The 19,900-nt window shown below is 37.3% G+C and overlaps 1 protein-coding gene across 1 annotated transcript in view; it reads right to left on the reverse strand.

Annotated features, from left to right (window-relative positions):
- The window catches only part of LOC107744269 (protein phosphatase 1 regulatory subunit 14B-like), a 25,530-nt gene extending 7,782 nt beyond the window's left edge, over positions 1–17,748 (reverse strand). Inside the window, exon 1 of the mRNA XM_016557806.1 lies at positions 16,886–17,748. Within this exon, the coding sequence (XP_016413292.1) occupies positions 16,886–17,086 (201 nt within the window). The 5' untranslated portion in view covers positions 17,087–17,748. The remainder of the gene's footprint in view (positions 1–16,885) is intronic.
- Positions 17,749–19,900: the final 2,152 nt, after the last annotated feature.

A 19,900-nucleotide genomic window follows, 5' to 3' on the forward strand; every position in this document is an offset into this window, starting at 1 on the left:
GTAAAAAAAAAAAAAAAAAAAAATTTTGAGTAATTCTATGTTGAGCCTGTGACAACAATCTATGTTGAACCTGTGACATTTCGCATCTTCCAGCCCAGATCCTAAACTTTTACACTTACTACAGCCAGAAAGATAAGTTGTTGTATATTGTTAAAATATGTCATTTACATGCATAATACTCTACTTTCAATGTACACTTGTTGTGTATGAGCTCCCAGTTGTTCTTTAAATAATCCTAAATCAAACAGTGCTGTCAGCAACTCAGACACATGGGAACACAATTTAATTCTAACTACTTACTCAAGTAACAGCGACCAGGGCCACATATATACACACAACCATCCAAAAGTTTGGAGTCAGTAAGATTAGTGTACATGTCATATGTACAAAAACTGTGTAATGAGCATGTGTACATTGCAGGACCAGACTTTGCAGGAGCAGTAACTTTGTTTCCAGCCAATCTGACTGGAACTGGCAATTTCAGGCAGCTCATCATTTTTGTTTTTAATATTCATCACAGTCAGTGAATGGACAGTGGGTGGTCTGTGGCCTGTCTGAGCTTGAGACCAATTGCTTTGTGTCCATGTGAGTCAACGTGTCGGTCAATGTGCAGGTGTGTTGAGATGCTTTAGTCAGAACATGTCTACCCTGGATTTATGGATGACTGCATTCATGTCTGGAAATGCGTGTCTGTGTTCATGTGACCTTTATAATTCAGCATAAGAGTGTATGAGCATCTACATCTCTTGCGGTCATGGTGAATCTGAAGTGACATTATAAGAACAGCAGGGTCTTGGACTCAGCGCTACATTGACCTATATTACACAGCTGTCTTCATCAGTGAGGATGAGGATGATGGCAATATGGGCTCCCTAGTGGGGGCCCTTGAGGTGCCAGACATAACTTAAAATTGATCTTCTCCAAAATAATGACAAGAGCATTAGATAAACATTTTTGCAAGCATTGTACAGAAATTGTAATCAAATATCCTTTGTATGTGAATATTTGAGTTAATGCAGCCAATATTCAGGGTTAAGTTCTATCAACGGAAAAAATATATGGAAAAACATCACAACTATGAAAGCATTTACCAAGTACACTAAACCATAAAAGTTTTAATTTAAAGGTTTAATAAAAGATTATGTCAAGCATGTATTTTTGTAAATCATCCTTATGTCTTAGTAATTTGAGAGAGACAGCTGATTTTTTGCAACGTTTAGCAACTATACAAAATGTTCATCAGGATGTTATATTGGCAACTATATGGACGTGACCTCATTATATACCAATATTCCACATCATGAAGGTCTATTGGCTCTAAAACATTTTCTCGATTTGCGTGATGATGATTGTCTTCCGACCAAATTTATCATTGAAATGGTACTCACTAAAAATGATTTCCTATGACAAAGTCTGCACTTTTGAAAGTTCTTGATGTTTTGCTAGCAGTGGACTCTGGTGATACTGCAATTTTGGTGTTAATTGACCTTAGTGCAGCTTTTGACGCCATAGACCATGAAATTCCTATTGCTCGACTTGAATGGGTGGTAGGGATTCGTGGTACTGTTTTAAACTGGTTTAAGTCCTATCTAACCAATATGAGCTTTTCAGTTACCCTGGGGAAATTTTCATCATCATCGGCCTCTCTTACATGTGGGATCTCGCAAGGATCCATTTTGGGACCCACTTTGTTTTCATTGTATATGCTGCCAATTTGATCTATTTTTAGTAAACATGGTATATCGTTTCATTGCTATGCTGATGATACACAGATTTATGTACCTGTAAAGAAGGAAGAAAAAAACATTTTTAAATATATGAACGTCTAGTTACGTGCATACGTAATTCCCACAAGTGGGGTTTAGGCTTCCTTGAGATTTACAGATAGTTACCTCACATGCCATTGTGGTATTACGTATATTGTAAAAGTTACCAGATTACATTATTATGATAATGAAGTTAAAAGATTGGATAGAACATAACATAGACATGGTCAGAAAAGATTATATTACATTAACTCTTTCCCCGCCAGCATTTTTAAAAAAAGTTGCCAGCGATTTTGATGATTTTCACTAAAATTTGATGACCTCCAGTATATTTTGCTGTATGAATATTTGAATAAGCAATACACCAAAATAAAGATAAGAGCCTCTACTTTTAAACAAAAAAAGTTTTATTCTAGCTTGAAGCATTTTTTTTTTTATCAACAATTGAATATAGGTAGGTTTCATAAAAAATGCATTATTTTGAGCAAAAAGGTGAGAAAATCACATTTTTATCAAAAACTACATCTGGATAATATTCAGTACGATTATCAAAGCATAAATCCAGTAAATCGCTTCCATCAATACCTCCAAAGCTTGCACAGACATATACCACTTCCTGGATCAACATTTTACTCCGTAACATTATGTAGTTTTCATTTATATGCTGTCTATTGCTGATGATCGCATTATTTTTCATATGCATCTGTTTACATAAGAGATCGTTAGTTTCTCCGTCCTGTTCAAGTGTGTTTTTGTTCGGGAGGTTTTGTACTCGTTCAGAAGATGTGTAATAGCGCCCCCGAGTGTATAACAGTGAAAACACGAAAAGCCGTAAAAACTCGTCTTTGGCGGGGAAGCGTTTTCTTCTAAAAGACGAGATAACTCGTCAATGGCGGGGAAAGAGTTAAGGCCTAATTGATTTTGATTTACATTAAGGTTTGTTTGATTGACAGGTCATCTGACCAATCATAACGCCGAATCTGCCATTTTGTCCGACAAGGAAACCAGACAGGAGAGTAGATTAACGATGATGGACTTGAACTTGATAAATGGTGTGTATCGAAGTATTTAGTAAGTAAGCAAGTAAGCAAGATACCTTCTGATGTTCATTCATGTTTATTTCATGCTATAACTAGTAAAGAGGAAGAAATGATCAGTTCACGTGCTGCTTGAACTGAGGCGCAACAGCGATCTGTCCCGACACATTAAAGAGCATCAAAATGGTATTTTTGTTCGAATTTCTTAAAGATGACAATTTAAAAGCTGAGACTTTGTTTCATACCAAAAGCAACCTACTCTGTCTTGTCTGTCTGTCTGTTGTCAGTTTCCTCTTTGCTTGCGATGTAGCCTATTTTTCACTGCGTGGGAATATGATGTGTGGTGTGAGAGCACCATGGCTTGTCGGACATAGCAACAGTAATGAAGGGGGGGGGGGGGTCTCGAAGTGTCAATTGTAAGATAATTTAGCCAAAAAGTGTAAACACTGTGGATCTCTTGCGCTTTTAAAACATTACTGTTTCTTTGAACATTCCAACCAGACGGGGGGAGTGTTCAGGGAACATTTTTTTTCCAGTTTTGATCACAATGACAATGGACCCTTTTCACAAGACTTTGTAAATCCTCAAAAGTTTTGATAACGTTCTCTCTTCTGACTACCGTTATCAGGCTCTCTCAGTGTTGCCAAGTCCGCGGTTTTCCCGCGGAATTGGGCTACTTTATCACTGTTGCCGCTGGTTGTTTTTCATGTCCGCGGGTTAAAGCGTGATAACGTGATATTTAGCCCCTGGAGTGCGAATTTTACAATTGGACTTACTAGCTTTGTTTCCACCACCCTATTTTTATGCACATTTTGACGTATTGCATCAGAAACGATGGAAACACCAATTTAGAAAAATCCCTTAATTTGCAAAAAAGTTTTTACGTTCGCTTGAGGTGTTTTTTTGACTTGTGTGAAGAAGGGTTAATGCGAATAATGGGAGATGGAAACGCATCTGCAGAATTATTTCCTTCATGCGCATCAAAAAAAGTCATGTGACTTTGCACGATGGGACAGCATAACCTGACTAACCAACGGACCGATCTCATTGCACAGCATCTGAAATGTTGTTATGGTCATTCTTAAATGCCCGAGCAAAATCTGTCATTAAAGTATTCTGTACAGGCCTAATTGCCTCCCAGAACTGTCTTACACAACTGCTTTCTCAAACAGCAGCATCCACCTCCGAAAGCAATGACTGCATTTATTGTGTTTCCTCTGCTCACTCTGAGGCGCAAGTAATTTATTTTATATTAACATTTTATTATATATGTTAAAATATGAATATAAAAATATTATATATGAAAATGATTATATTCAGTGGCTTCTCCTACTTTACTTATGTGATATTTAGTGCCAGTTTATCAGGAAGTGACAATTTTGTTGTCTTTGACTCATTGGATGGAAACCCAGCTAATGACACCAAGCTGCCTTAAAGTTAAAAACTGAAGTTATTAGCTTAAATAATTATAATTAAAATGACTTTTTAAATGCAAAAAAACTTTGCAACACTGACACTGGTTTTCCTGTTTATTACTGTATTTTATAATGTGCTACTGTATATTCATAAACCCATGGATATATGGTAATTATATGACAAAGTATGCAAAATTTGTTAGATTAAAGGGGTTACAGACAGAGCATACTTAATGACACATTTTACCCTACTCTCACCTAACATTTTAACAAAGTTTTGTCTTTAGGTGAGTATGAAGTGTCACATCTATCTGAGCACATGATGTTCTACATTCTTTACACTCTGATGCAAGTGTACATTTGCTCAGCGCTGACAGAGATATTTATGCCTGATATCTGATCACATATTCAAGTGCCAGCACTTCTACATGTGGCTGATGACTGGAGGGGTTTCTGCATGAGTTGGTTAAACTGATAAGATCAGGGGAAAAAACAGAGATAAAGAGGATAAAGACAGACAGAGTGAGAACCTGTGATCAGACAGGAAGAAGGAAATGAGTAAACATTAGACAATCAGTTCCACTCATTTGAATGTATTGATAAATCTAAGAGCCTTTATACCCACACATTCTCTCTCTCTCTCTTTCTCTCAGTCTTGTACTGTGAGCATATGCAAAAAGTTGCTTAATATTACCCAGGAGACAAATTATGTTTGAGTCCAGGTGTGCACATTCAACAGCTCTCATCATTGCACAACTATATCCAACATAAACAGAGGAGTATTTCAGGTATTTCCGTTAGATATTTTATCTGTTGGTAAAACCCACATCCTGGGCTGCAAAAGCAATATGCAGAAAGGAAAAAAAATGATCCATTTCATGATGTGTGGTCTACGTGTGGTATGTAAATGCATGTGTGGATAAAACGATGTAAGAGTGGCATGACATTGATAACTGAGAAAAGAGACGTGATGGTGAACATAGCTGATGTCTTAGCTGTTCGAAACATAAGGAACAAGACACAGCTGAGTCTTTAAAAGATGCATAGCAATAATTGGCTAATCCAAAGATGGGAAGAGTTCAGATCGACAAGTGTAGGAAGTTTAACACAAAACAGGCTTTGCATGAAGATATGTGGGGGAAAAGATGACATTGAAGAATGAATGCTTACAAGACGAGAAATTCTTCTGTGTTTTCAAATGGAAAACATTTTTAAAATAGTGTTTAATCCGAGTTTATCAATTTAAATGTTAATATTAATTTTCTATCCTCCATGATGTTGGAGATTAATGGTTTAAAAGTTACAAAATCAACAATATCACCAGTGCCACAGAAACAGATACAGTCTGCAAGGAGGATCTGCCCACCATTCTATGGTCAACTAAATAAAACAAGCTACTATTCACCTTACTTTTCAACATGGACGTAGGCTGTTTCCAGTGAATGTGCAAGAATTCTGATTCATTAACCAAAATAGACCTTAGTCAGGTTAGCACTAGGGATGTGCGGGTCTAGTCGACTAAACGGTACAGCTCCTACTAGTCGACACTGAAAACAACAGTCGATTGATTACACGACAGAAAAAGAAAAAGAAAAACAAAAACAGGATTTTATCATTCACATTACCATCATTTTAACATTGCATTTAAAACATTTTAAATAAGTTAAAATAAAATTTTAAATTTTTACCTCAGACCTCACATGCGTTTTCTTCGTGTCAGTTGTGGCAAGTTCAAAAATGACCATGCGAAAGACGAGAAGGTGTGGGATTATTTTGAATTAGAAGGAAACGAAAAAGTTTTGAGTAAACAGTATAATGTCAAATTGTCTTACAATAACTCTACTGGAGCGATGCGTAATCATATTCAATACAGGCACGTAGGCGTTAGCTTAGAGTGCGACTTCAGTTCCTGCCGAGCGTGTTTTTTCAAGTGCAAGAATTTTATTGTTAATCGCCTCAGGTCCCGTCTTTCACCAGATCACGTTGATAATTTCACTGAACAAATAACGCATGGTCTGACTAAGTAAAATGGGCATTGTTTTGTTTTTAGACAATATAGCCTACACGAAGTATGTTTTTAAAAGCCGTTTTAATGCTATTTCTTGATAAACCTTCCTATTGATTTTGACTTGTTTTAATATGTTGGCTAACGTTATATGAAGACCCATCTTCACAAAGATCTTCAACAGATCATTGGAGCTGTGTGAAGTTCCCTGTTGCTTCAAACGCTCCACCATCATTCCAGTCCCCAAAAAGCCCAAAATCACTGTAGTGCGGTCAATAGATTGTAATGTTGTTTAACAGCATACCGACTTTTCAGCTGACGAAACGTCTTTCTGAGTAAAACACTCAATAGACCAAAACTCCATAAAACAGTTTTGAAAGTTGCGAGTTGTGAAAATTACATGATCTAGGAAGTTTATACAGTGCATGCTATTGTAAAGACTGTCTATCCCTCAGCCACATTTTCATGCATGTTAAAGGGGTCCTATTATGCTCTTTTACAAAGTCTTGATTTTGTTTTGAGGGTGTACTAGAACATGCTCTCATGCTTGGTGTTTCGAAAAACGCATTTAGGCCTGTCGCAATAATCAATATATCGACTTATCGCGCAATATATGTACATGACCTCAATAATTTTTGGTGACGCAATATATCGCCCATTATATTTACTTAAAAATTAATGTCACCATGTTTTGTAAATTCCACTTGCGCCTGTGTCTTATTTTTTGTTCTCCATACAAGTGCATTTTTCTTTTTTTCTACTTGTTACTTTAGAAATTGTTTATTTACTATTTAATCAGGTTTTGTAAGGTATCTAATATTTTGATACTTAATTTCCATGATCTAAATATTCTTAAAAAATTGTATATATTCTTAAAAAGTTTGTTGTCATTTGGAAGTGTGTAGGCCTTCTTGCATTATTATGCTGTTACATTATGATTATATATTCAGTGGCATAAAATGGTCTTTAAAATGACAATAATATCGCTTATTGCAATTATTTCTGGAGCAATATATCGCACAACAAAAAGTTGTAATTGTGACAGGTCTACGCATTATTTTTCACATAATTTACATTATTAAAATTAGAGATGCACCGATACCACTTTTTCCAGTACTCGCCCGATAACGATACTTTTATTTTTGGTACTTGCCGATACCGAGTACCGATACCGATATTTTTATTGCATTTGTACATAAATGTATAAACGATGAAGAAACCAAAAGGGTATGTATAATGTTAGTTGGTTAACTTCATTTATCAAATAGATACAGTCAAACCAAAATCTATTTCCTTAACTCCTTTCTGCTGTCTGTTGTTGGTGTTTCTTTGTTTGAATATGGCGCTTATCACATGTTGTGTGGTATCGGCGTTTGGTATCGGGGCATTTTAACGAGTACGAGTACGAGTACAGGAGACCAGTATCGGGCCCGATACCGGTGCATCCCTAATTAAAATACCTTTCTCCCCAGCCTGCCACAAACGGCATGATTAGTTCCGGGTTTGATGAAGGCCGCCTTCCGAAAAACAAAATGTGTTGTGATTGGTTAGCTGTCCCAGTGCGTTGTGATTGGTGAACAGCTTAGACGGTGTTTCAGTACTGCCACGAGTACTGCTCCGGTATAGTTAAGGATGGCGTCGATATTGCCATATCAATTTGAGCCGAATTCAGACCCCGAGAATATTGAACAAGAGGATCGCGCAGAACCTTTGCATGAACGGATATTGCAAGACATATTAGAGTGGTAATGTTATAGTTTTTTTTTTGGCTAAATCACGTTTTAGATACGATGTCAGCAACCGCTTAAAAATAAGTGCATTTACTATGTACAGATAAGTGCAACGGTAATATGTATTATGTTTATTGTTCTTTAATTCTAACATTATAACATGAATTGCAGTGAAACTGTTAAACAGTCGAATTTATTTATACCATAGTCTCATAATCGAAGTGTAAATTCTGCAGATAAACATCATTGTCCAGTATTGTACTGTCAGCTATTTATGAAAAAAAACTGCGTTTCTTTGACATGGTGAAAACTTGACGCTACAGCAGCTTTTCTTCTTCTTCGTTTTCTCTGATGCACCAACTCTGCAGCAGCACTTCTTCGTCGTCGTCTTGTCTGATGCACTCAACCAAGCGTTCTATCCACGACCTTGCCCCTCCCCACCCCATAACCATTCGAATTTCCATAGGCAGGAATTATTTTAATGATATTCTAATGGGCCGCTTTGTGACATCACTAAACCCCGGAAAACAACTCTGTAGTCCAAACGAGCCGTTCGTTGTAGTTCTTGAAAAGGTTTTTTTTTTTTTTTTTTACGAAATATCTCCCTTTGGAGTGGACTTTGAGATTTGTAACTTTGTAGATCTTTTTTATGCCTAAACATACACACTACACACATACTAAAATTCAAAAAGTGAAAAAGCATAATAGGACCCCTTTAAATTCAATATGGCTTCTAACCTGATTAATGTCAATGGGTAAATAACTAGAAATAACAGTGCAGTCTATAATAATATGATAACAAATTGCCAGTTTGTACAATTAAAACAACTGGAAGTGGCTGACACCGGAAGCCTTGCTTAAAGTTAAAATGCAAGTTTAAAATGGCTGTGCCCGCTTTTACGTTAAAAATAAGCTGCTATATGAAGACTGTAGTGAGATTCAGCGATTCAGCAAGAAAGACAAAAAACTGTGCTCAACAACATCCATTTCCTGAGGTCTTTTGTAATAATACATACTACTGCAAATAGTATTATGACATCAAGATGCACTCTAAACTAAAAGGGGAGAGACAAGAGAGAAAGTAAACGCCCTTAGGTCTCATAAAGCCTAAAACCTACAGAAGTTTGTCCTCAGTCAATCTCCACCTCATACAGCTCACTTTACTAACCTCTGATCTATCTCATGTAAACACACACACACACACAGAGCTGTACTATTGATTATTCTCAGTGCTGGCTGCAGTCTGACATTATGACAGACAGTAGTGGTGCTGACAGAGAGCTGGGAGAGGAGGACTAGGGACACATGCCGCCCCAGGAGAGAATCCTCTGGCTGGGCTGAAGTGGACCAGAGAGGGATGGGGGTGTATTTCCACACACCCGCTGACTCTCATCACACACCCAACACACTGACGAATACACACAGGAGTAAGCAGGACTTTTTCCTTTCATTACAGCAAAAAAGGGATATTTTACCTTAATTAAAACAACAGCAATGCTATAAGAGAGAAATGATTCAATCTTTTGTTGGTCTCTTTTATTAAAAAATATGTTTCTATCATTATGTATTACACAAGTAACTTAGACTGTAGAGCGTTACATCAAAATTAAATTAATGAATTATTGTAAACAAACTCTCAGAGTGTCTGTGAATGATCACATTATGTAGCGAATACCATGACCCCTAGGGAGGGAGAGCATGCTTTATAAAAGAGACCAAATCATACGGGAGCTGTTCCCATAGAGATACTGCAGCTCATCTTAACACAGACACAAACACAAAATAAACAGATCACTACACATCTGACCTTCCACTTCCTTCTTGACAAGCAGTAAAAATATAAGAAAAGGAGACTCACAAACAGCCATTAGAGAAAAGAGTCCGGATGGACTGAGAGAGTCTGTAGTGACAGAGAGAAAAATGTAAGAACTGCAGTGACTGGATGGATTGTTGAGTCTGTGACAAGCAGAGAGGCCTAATTAAGATAAACAATAATGACCTTACACAATTAAAGAAATCACAATCAGTCCATAAGCTTAATCAACTGGCAAACCCACAGAACTGTTAGAGATTTAAGACTGCTAGGAAGCAAGCAATATATTTTGGCTCAGTCTGAATTCATCTCCCTTAATCATTTAGAATCTCTGGCATCCTCTCTTTCAGGATATGTGCAACCAAAAGTAAATGTCTGATTATTCAGCATTAGAGTGTGGTAAGTAAATATATAACAACCTCTATTTAACATTTTACATTTTTTTGTATTCTGTAACATTATGCTCTTTATAAACACTTGTGTGTGTTTAAACATCTTTAATATTTACATAGCATATTTATTTCAAAGCTGTTAGAGATGTTAGAAAAGGATTTCCTGGCCTGAATAAATAATAAAGAATTTTAGAATAAAAACAAATCAAAAGTGACCATTAACCAACATCATGAACATGCAGATGTGTTGTTAAATATTAAAATAGTCATTTAAAATTTCATTTTAAAAGTAATTCAGTTCATTTTGGGTCAGAGGAGTTTGGCTGACAAAAAAAAAGTTCTGTGTTAGATAAACGGGCTTCAAAAATCAGAACTGATGTACGATATGAGCTAGCTATATTATAAAACATCATGAGACCTTGAATCAAATACAGTGTACAAAAGGCGTCCTCGTGTGCGGTGTAGTCTTTATAAACCTGGCTATGTGGTCATTCTTTCCAAAGATAGAACATGTTGGAGGGGAAAAGAGAGAAAAGGCAGAGGTGATAAAGAGAAACACCAACAGGGCAATACTTGCTAGCCTCTCTCTCTCTCGTCTGTCGTTTCTGGAGCGGAATAAAGCAGGCAAGCATTCATCATATTCCCTAGATTAGAGCACTTCAGGATATTCAGTCTGGGCGCCTGCAAGTGTGTGTGTGTGTGTGTGCATGTCTGTGCATGTGTATTTCTATTCATACTTGATTGAAAGTTTAATTCACTCCGAGTCACCCACAATTCCACTAATCCACCAAGTACTTCCAAAACAGGGCACTTCCATTAACAAGAGATTTTAGTAACAGCAAATATAGGCAAAAACACTGAAAAGAAACATGCATTTTTGCATAATCCAGCCTTTACATGAAGCTAGAAATCGAAAAGAGGGAAATAGGAAAATGTCACTGTGCTCCGCTGTTCTAGTTTATGTAATTACAGGTTTCTAGCGGTAATTATCACAAAACCCTTCAGACTAATGAAAGTGTTGCGCCATCATTAAAAGACTAAAGGGAATATATTGCTGTGACTACACCCTTTGACCTAATATACAGCTGGTGATGTCACAGTAGAGTCCAAGCCCTTGCGCGTTGGTTTGTGATGTAGAGATTGGATGTTTAAGACAGGATGAGAACTGACAGAAAGATACTTTTTTATTTTAATTTTTAATTTAGAGGTCCAATGGCAAGCTGAAGGCCATCTCACATGCCCCTCCAGCTCTCTAAACACATTAGCCACATGTACAACCACAAACTCAACACACATCAGGTGACAAGATTAAGTTGTTAAAAAAAAGCAAGAGGAAGAGGAATGGAACAGAAGGCAGGAATCTCTTTAAAAAATATATTTTTACTTAATATCTTGAAAATGCAAAGCTTATGGTGGACACTCAAAAACAAGAATCTGCTGTAATGGCTAAAGGCATCCTTTGAATATGTATGGCTATAGTACTCTATTTAAAGCATGGCATGCTAAAGATATAAAAAAAATCAGGGGAGAAACATTTGATCAACGATTCAACTGCACAAATTGACTAGTCATTTGTTAGTCATTTGTGACCCATGGCTAAGATCAAACTATAGTGCACAATATCACTATTAGGGCTGTGCTATTAATCACATGTGATTGTCAAGCGCATCTCGTCAGTAAAGCCGGTTCCATGATTGGTAGTAAATCACCATCACCTGCTTTCAGATGGAACGGCATTTAATACACAGAGCTGTAGTTCACTGACAAGCTAGGCAATATCGCGTTCATAATTGTATGCGATTCATCTGCGATTATGAACGCAATATTGCCTAATGTACAGTACCTTTCAGAAGCAACACAGAATTACTAAACTGGATTATAAACAAGCTAAAAAGCCAGACAGTATGTCTGTCTGCAGAAGTTATCTTAGTTCACTTTGCTGAATCCTCTGCTCTTGAATTAGGATGTGTACCAAAGGGACAGCTATTTCCAGCCAGACCAGAGCCATTTTACATAACGATCACTGACTGACTGACCGAAAAGGCAAGAACTGAAGACATCCTTAGGCACATGTTGAGATCAAGAAGTCTCTCTCTGTCTATAACTGAGGACCATTTAAAATGGTTTGTGGATTACTTTTCAAGAAAAGAACGTAGATCATTTATAACACGCAAGATGATTTTCTTGAGATCATTTGAGAGGTTGCTAACTCTTAAGCTTACAGTGAGGATAGTAAGGCAAATAACCACTTAATCAGAATTAGTGTGTATACTCACCTCTCCCTCTCTGTAATTAGATTCTGGGATTAGTGGGTGTGTAAATATACAGTTATGTAAACGGTAGAAATTCGAATGAGATGTTGAGCAAATGAAGACAATGACAGCATCCAAATTCACACTTATATACTAAGAACAAATGATAGCATTGGTGATGGGAAAGTCCATACTTTTGAGAATTAAGTAATTGCACAAATATTGGGACATGCTACTACATTATAAAATAACATCTTTATACTGCTATATCCACTTGATATGCATAATTTTGGCTTCTAGCTAGGGCTGCACGATAAATCTCATGCGATATTTAATGCGCATCTTGTCAGTAAAGCCGCTTCTGTAATCAGCGGTAAATCTCCATCACGTGCGGGCTTTCACACGGAGCAGCATTTACTACACAGAGCCGTTGTTCACTGACAAGCTGCGCAAAAAAGGAGAGATCAAAACAAAACACCGGTCACTTATTAGAAGTACAAAACGAGGATTTGTAAAAAAAGAATGTTGGAGGATTTCGATATAAGCCAAGAGGAGGCTGGTTTTCCTTTGCTAAAGTAAGGAAACTTTGCTTCCTTTGCTCCTGTTAACAAACGTTGGTTTTCATGAGACTCACAGGCGCATGCTCAACGCTGAACTCAAACGTCATCAGCCTGGAGCTGCTGCCGTGTACAACTGTTGGCGCAAGTGACATTAAAGTGATTATTACGTTTTGAATATGGATATTTTTCTTACAAAAACGCATCGATTCACTACAGGAGGCCTTTGTTCACCCCCGGAGCCGTGTGAGATACTTTTTTTTTATGGATGGGGGCTTTTTATTTAACTTCTTTTGGACTGATGCATGCAACACCCACTGAGTGGCATTAAACAGCTTGAAAGATCAAAGACAATTTTTAATATAACTCCAACTGGATTCGTCTGAAAGAAGAAAGTCATATACACCTAGGATGACTTGAGGGTGAGTAATTTGTCGGCTAATTTTCATTTTTGGGTGAACTAACCCATTAACTGAAAGGTCTAAAAGGAAACACCATAAACTGCTTCTCCTCTTTAGGATGTACCATATGTGAATGTGGACACAGGGCATGATATGATTATCAAGAAAGTGCATCTAATGTTATAAGGTAAATGTCAGCAGTATGAATTAAAATGAATCAAAACTTAGTTAAAAAACAAAAAATTAATCAAGGTAAATGCATATAACATATAATATAAACAACAAATCAAATGTTTCTGCAAAAGTAAATACATGTCAAAACATGACAAATCATGAGATATGAATCATTAAAATATGAAAACATAAGGTTTGGCCCTATTCATGACATCCAAATAACTGCAGGCAATATGTGGCATAATTATTCAGCTGAATGATTCATCATTTTTACATAAATTCTGAGAAAACTGTGTTTACTTAAAGGGAGTGACCTCATACGTGAAAAATCAATTGCCAGTAAACAACAGAGAATCTTTTGAGACACATGCAGATGGGGTCTGGGGTCTAATATGATTTTTTTTTCATGTTTTTGATAGAAGTCTCTTATGCTCACAAAGTCTGCATTTATTTGATCACAAATACAATAAATCAGTAATATTGTAAAGTATTTTTACAGATTAAAATTATTTACTGTCACTAAATAAGTATTTACTTTCACTTTTGATCAATTTAATTCATCCTTGCTTAATAAAAAAAAAATTTAATACTGACCCCAAACTTTTGAACGGTAGTGTAGATTAAATGTGCATTTTGTTTTTTGCAAATCTCTAATGCACATGCAAAGCTGTTTATTTAAATATGTATTGTGACGTCAACATTACAGACATGCCTAAACCTGTTCTTTACCCTACACACAAAAACATATATGCATGCAGAGACATGTAGCACACACACACCCTCACACAGGTGCAACCAGGAGGGGCACGTGCCTGACAGCCACTAGCAGGTGAGGAACTGAAGTATTCAAATAAGGTCTGAGAGTGTAAAGGAAGGAAATAAGAGAACTCAACATGAAGCAAAAACAGAGCCAATAAACTGAGCGGTTCAACATCATGACACTGTTCATCAATGCACACACACACACACACACACAGAAGGACTGCACCAAAGCTGAGGTCACGCGACTGTTGTGCCCTTTACTGCCTTCTTAAAACATCAGAGATTCACAACATACACACACACACTTCCTGCAGTTTTGCCTGTCACTGGTAATTCCTTCGTTCATGACTCACGATTTAGCAGTCTCCATTATGTGGCATCAACCTGATGATCCCAGAAACTGCAATTATGCCTCTCCTTCTCCTCCTAAGCCTGTCAGAAGATCCTTCATCCCATTTGCCTTTCCCCTTCTTGTATGGAGAAATTTGCTAGTCAACGAACTAGTAGCAAACGTGAGTTGTGGACAAACCCTGTTACTTTAACAAGGTCAGTGTTTAAATATACACACTTTGACTCTTATCATTTAAACCTTTAAGTCCAAATAAGACACTTATTTTGCAATTACATGTTTGGCAGCACGTGCTAAAAAGTGCAACACTCTGTGTGAGTGTTAATGAGAGGAAGGAAGGGGGAAAAAACACCATCTTTGTGCTTCTGGCCAAAGCCACAGCTGTCCCTCTCTATACCTCCCTCCCTCCAACTCTTTCACAGACCGTCTGTTAGTCTCCATCAATGATTGTCTGTTTACTTCTCCCTTGATTTTTGCATCCTCTTTTTTTTTTTTTTACTTCATTTAATGCTGCCATTAGTTCTCAATTTCAAAATGACTTTACATCATTAAATGAGGATGTCTCAGTGAATCATGCCCTGAAAACACACTCGCTGAGCTTAAAAAAAAAATTATTATCTTCCCTCATGCTTTACCTTCCCAGTCAGTATTTTTGTTTTCTCCTCCCTTTTATTATCCGCAGCAATTTTCCTTACGCCAAGCCACATCTGTAACGTTGTTACTGAAGCATTTCTGTCTAGTGTTTTAAAAAACTACACACTCCATATCCAGGGAAACCAAACACTTGCAGTGCAGAAAATGAGATTATAATGACTTGATTGCTTCTCCCTATGGCAGTATGCCACGCCGGCTCCTTCCACGCCAAAATTGGTATCTTGCTTCTGACAATTTAAGTAGTTTTAAATGAAAAGGATTAAGACTCTCAAGGGACCGCCATGTCATGCATTATAGTTTACTAAAAAGCTAGGAAAGTTGGCAAAGCGGATTTAACATGTTGACATGGGTTTGGATAATGTGAGGAAGCAAGCAGGTACATTGTGTGGTTTATAGACTGGGGGAGGGTACGAGAGACATGAGTATGCCAAACCACATGTTCATCTCTTTTTTTTTTTTTCAAAGTGCTGGAGGTTTCCTCCTGAGGTTTATGATTAATATCTTCACTTATCTTAGACTTCATATAAATGAAGCCTTCACAAATAAGTATTTTAGTATTTTTTTTAAATAATCTTCAGATCAATTTGTCCTTTTACTTACACCGAAAAAGAGTCACTTGGCCAACAGTTTTCAGTATCAAAAATCAGCTGTCTCACAAGGCCATAGCAGACATCACCTTAGAAAGTATGGCAAAACAGTGTCAGTGTAAGGTCTACCTGGAGAGTGGTTCACCATGGTTAAATTGTACTTTTTAATAAAAACAACCGAGTGAATTATTTTTGGTGGTTGTTAGTAGCCTACCTCACAGGTCATATTTGCATGTTATATGTAGGAAGTATTCATATTTCTGGACGCGTGGACACAATTCTCGCCACCTGCTGGTGTAACGATGCTTGCAGAAAGGGTCCATTTAGTGAACGGAAACCAATCGAATCTCTAATGAATCAAAAATCGCCATTATTTATTTGTACTAGAGAGACACGAGGAGTAAGCCACGTTCATCACGTTTGTTACAGTTCTACAATTTCCCTTCAGAGACGGTATAATGGTCAGTTTTACTTTTTTCAGATTTTAGAGGCTTTATAATTTAAATTGTGCGCCACATAAAATATTTAACTATAACGCGTTTCATCAGGTTCATCACCTCACCAACATTTTCGATCGTGGCATACGTGTTTGTGACGTCACCGCTAGTTACGGGATAACGCGCACTCGCGCAGGTAACTTAAGTTGAAATACAGTTAACGTAATAATAACGAATGCGCTTTGCCTTTAGCGCTTAAAGTCTCTGGGAATAGAATGTGGGTCAACAGCAGATTGACGCTTAAACACACACTTACATTCTGCCCATTGGCTCGTAATATGATGTTACGGTGGCTGCGTAAGATAACTTAAGCACTGAAATTGCAAAGCGCACTTATCTATGAATATACAATGGGTTCTTGACCTGCTGATGGCTTTATCACGGCTTTTGTTTAGTATATTATCCCAATATACAGGTTAATGGTTCTAAACGATTCATATCTCGACTAGCATAGTTTGATGTAGCCTAGTAAAGCTTTCACAAGCGAGTCTTACCTCACAGTCGTAGAGATCCGTTAGCTGGTCAATAATCCACTCTTCCAAATTAAGTCTCTTTCTCAGTTCTTTTCGGTCGTATTTCACTGTGACCCGTCCTTGCTTGCGGACCGGGGTCTCGGCTTCTTCGGTTGAACCGGGGGGCGTCTGGAAGTAAACGCGAGCTTGTTGGCTCGCTTCTGGACTTGTTACCGCTGCCATAGTCCGCAAATATGCTGTGAATAACCGGCTGAAACTGTGGATCAGGTTTTCTTCCCTGTGTTTTGTTGAGCAGTGATTTAAAAGGCCACTAATAGAGCTGTTATTTATTCCTTCTCGCAGAACTCAATGGCATTTGGCAACTACTTAATACGTAATATTTCTAAAGTCATATAAAGTTACTTCTATATTTGCTTGTTTGTTTCGCTTGGTCTTGTCACAGTCTATCGAGTCGCTATAAGCACTTACAGGACTGCAAACCGTGTCTCCCTTTGCTTTAGAAATAAGTCACAAACGCTCAAATCACTTTAAACTCCAGCGTCTAACTCGTGGCCCACTGTTTTCCTTCAAATAAAGATGGAAGCCGCTTGCGATGATTTATCCGTTCATTTAAAGAGGAAGGCAGACTTTTCCTCCTCTAATACAAAGCAATAAAACAAACAGTGCAGTGTTCCCCTTCTTTTTTTTTGTTTTTCCTTCCCCCCTCCTCTCTATTCCTACTCTGCTTCCTTCACCCGAGTGATGCGTATGTAACCCCCTCTGAGCCACGGCTGTCCTCTCTCTCCCTCCCTCTCTGCCCGTCTCTCTCTGTCTTCCTTTCCCTCCCCTGTCTCTAACGCTGACTAATAAGTTCACCAACCCTCACTTCAGGCTAAACACAACCAGATAATCCTGTTATTTCAAGTGAGTTGCTAAATTAAGTGAGGAATAAAAACATTTTTCTTTGATAGTGCCATCTACATGTGACACTTTTGCACTGTTAAAACTGTCTGCTAGATGTTGTGTGTACTCATCATTAGATTTTATTATTTTATTGATCAGGAAACTAAAGTGTATGAAGGGGAACAACATTTTTTTTTTCATACGCCAAGCCTGTTTTGATCTGTAGCCAACCCAGCACTTTCCATTTGGTAAAGGTAAAACACACATTTAAAGGTATACACAGAAAAAAAAAATTATTAAAAAGTTTTGCACTTAAAGAAATATTGTGTTGATATAACACGATTTTTATTACTAGTTGACCAATAATAAAAACATTAAAAGACAATCAAGATTCACGCAGCTTTAAAGAGCTCGACTGCTCGAGCATTTAAAGCGGCAGAAGACATATAGGCTATCTGTAGCTCGTTCATAATACACAGAACGCTATCGTCTGTTGGTGTGGACGCTAATAATTATCGTTTTTGTCTGTGACCTCCAGACAAACCAGTCTTCTAGAAAAAGCTTTTATTCTGTGTGGAGCGGGTCGCCCCCTCATGGGCGCTGACAAATTGACATCACATGACTAGCCTTGTCAAACAGTTGACTGAGTTACTAATAATGAACCGCCAATACCGTAGGCTACAACAATTTATTGTGATTGAATCTAAAAATGCCCCATAAGTGAATGTGTGGTATGAAATAGAGAAAACGTAAACAAAAAGCAACAAAAGATAAACAAACTGCTTAATTGAAGAAGCAGCATATACAAACTTAATGCATCTAGTCCAAATCCACTGGTACTATTGGGACAAAAAAGTCAGCTAAATACAAACAGTTCAGTTTGAACTCTTAAAATGTATGTCTTATGACAGAATTAGAGTAGTATGCCAGTTTGACATTTCAAATTATGTCAAAACTTACTGAGAGCAGCTTTAGGAATTACAGGATAGGCCTACGTCTTCCATCAATTATTAAAATACAAAATAAACAAACAAAAACTAAATAATAAAAAGTGGAATGTTGTTAGAATGCTGTAGGCTGATTATAGAGTCCACATACTATTCGTATACCTCTACTATGATGTTTTACAAGTGGCATGAAGACAATGAATTATTCAAAATACTGTGTCTGGATCTTACAGTCCAGTAAACCCACTGCATGCTGTGACACAGTTTTTCTCACATGCATTCATACACAGACTTGTATACAAATATTTGAACATGCAATACTTTAAGACATTATTACTGATTATTGATTTGCTGAATTGTAAGTTATCACATGGTAATAAATCTAGAGCAGGTTTGTACGTGTACTCTTGCAACCCTGCTATGGTCTCTGCGTTTTATGATCCATACAGTAAGTGTGTGACGGTTAGGTAAAGCTGCATGCGCTGCATTTGTGACTTGATTCTTCTGTGAACTTGTATTAATCTCCTAAGAAGGGTTAATACTTAAACAGCTAAAAACACAATAAATCATGTCAGATTCACCTTATGAAATAAAACACTTGTCACTTTACTCATGTGTTGTGATGTGTTGTGTTGTGTAAGATGAATAGTTTTATTATAAAAGGTGAAATTATTGTGTGAGCTTGGATGAACAGGAGGGAGTTAAAATCACTCAAAATAAGCCTTTGCTTTTGTCTTCCTCGATTTCTGCAACCAGTCACCCAGGCAAAAGCTCAAGGTGAGAGTTCAGGCACATCGAGTCCTGAGTAATCAAAAATGGCAGCAGTACAAGGCTGAAATGAACGCATGTGCAATATCCGTGTTTCCATCAGGAGTCTGGATTACCTTTCATTTGACACAGACCTGTGCATATTTACAGAACACATTCTCAAAACATAATTCATGGAAATAAACAATGTCGTTTGCTGTGTCTCCGCTTGTCAAACCCCTCCTTAAAAGCATTTATCTGAAATCACAACATGATTCATGGTCTTTATGACTGACCCAGTATCAAATGACTATCTCAAAATAAATTCTGACCAATACGTATCAAATTACGCAGCCAGCACAGAGAAAGACAGTACATAAACTTGGTGTGAATTAACAACCAAGATATTAATCTCAGTGGTGTTACTTCTGCCACCTGGCTGAAGTGAAAGATGGCATCA

The sequence above is a fragment of the Sinocyclocheilus rhinocerous genome, unplaced genomic scaffold (genome assembly GCF_001515625.1).
Source record: "Sinocyclocheilus rhinocerous isolate Xijiao unplaced genomic scaffold, SAMN03320098_v1.1 scaffold648, whole genome shotgun sequence".
NCBI classification, from domain to species: Eukaryota; Metazoa; Chordata; class Actinopteri; order Cypriniformes; family Cyprinidae; genus Sinocyclocheilus; species Sinocyclocheilus rhinocerous.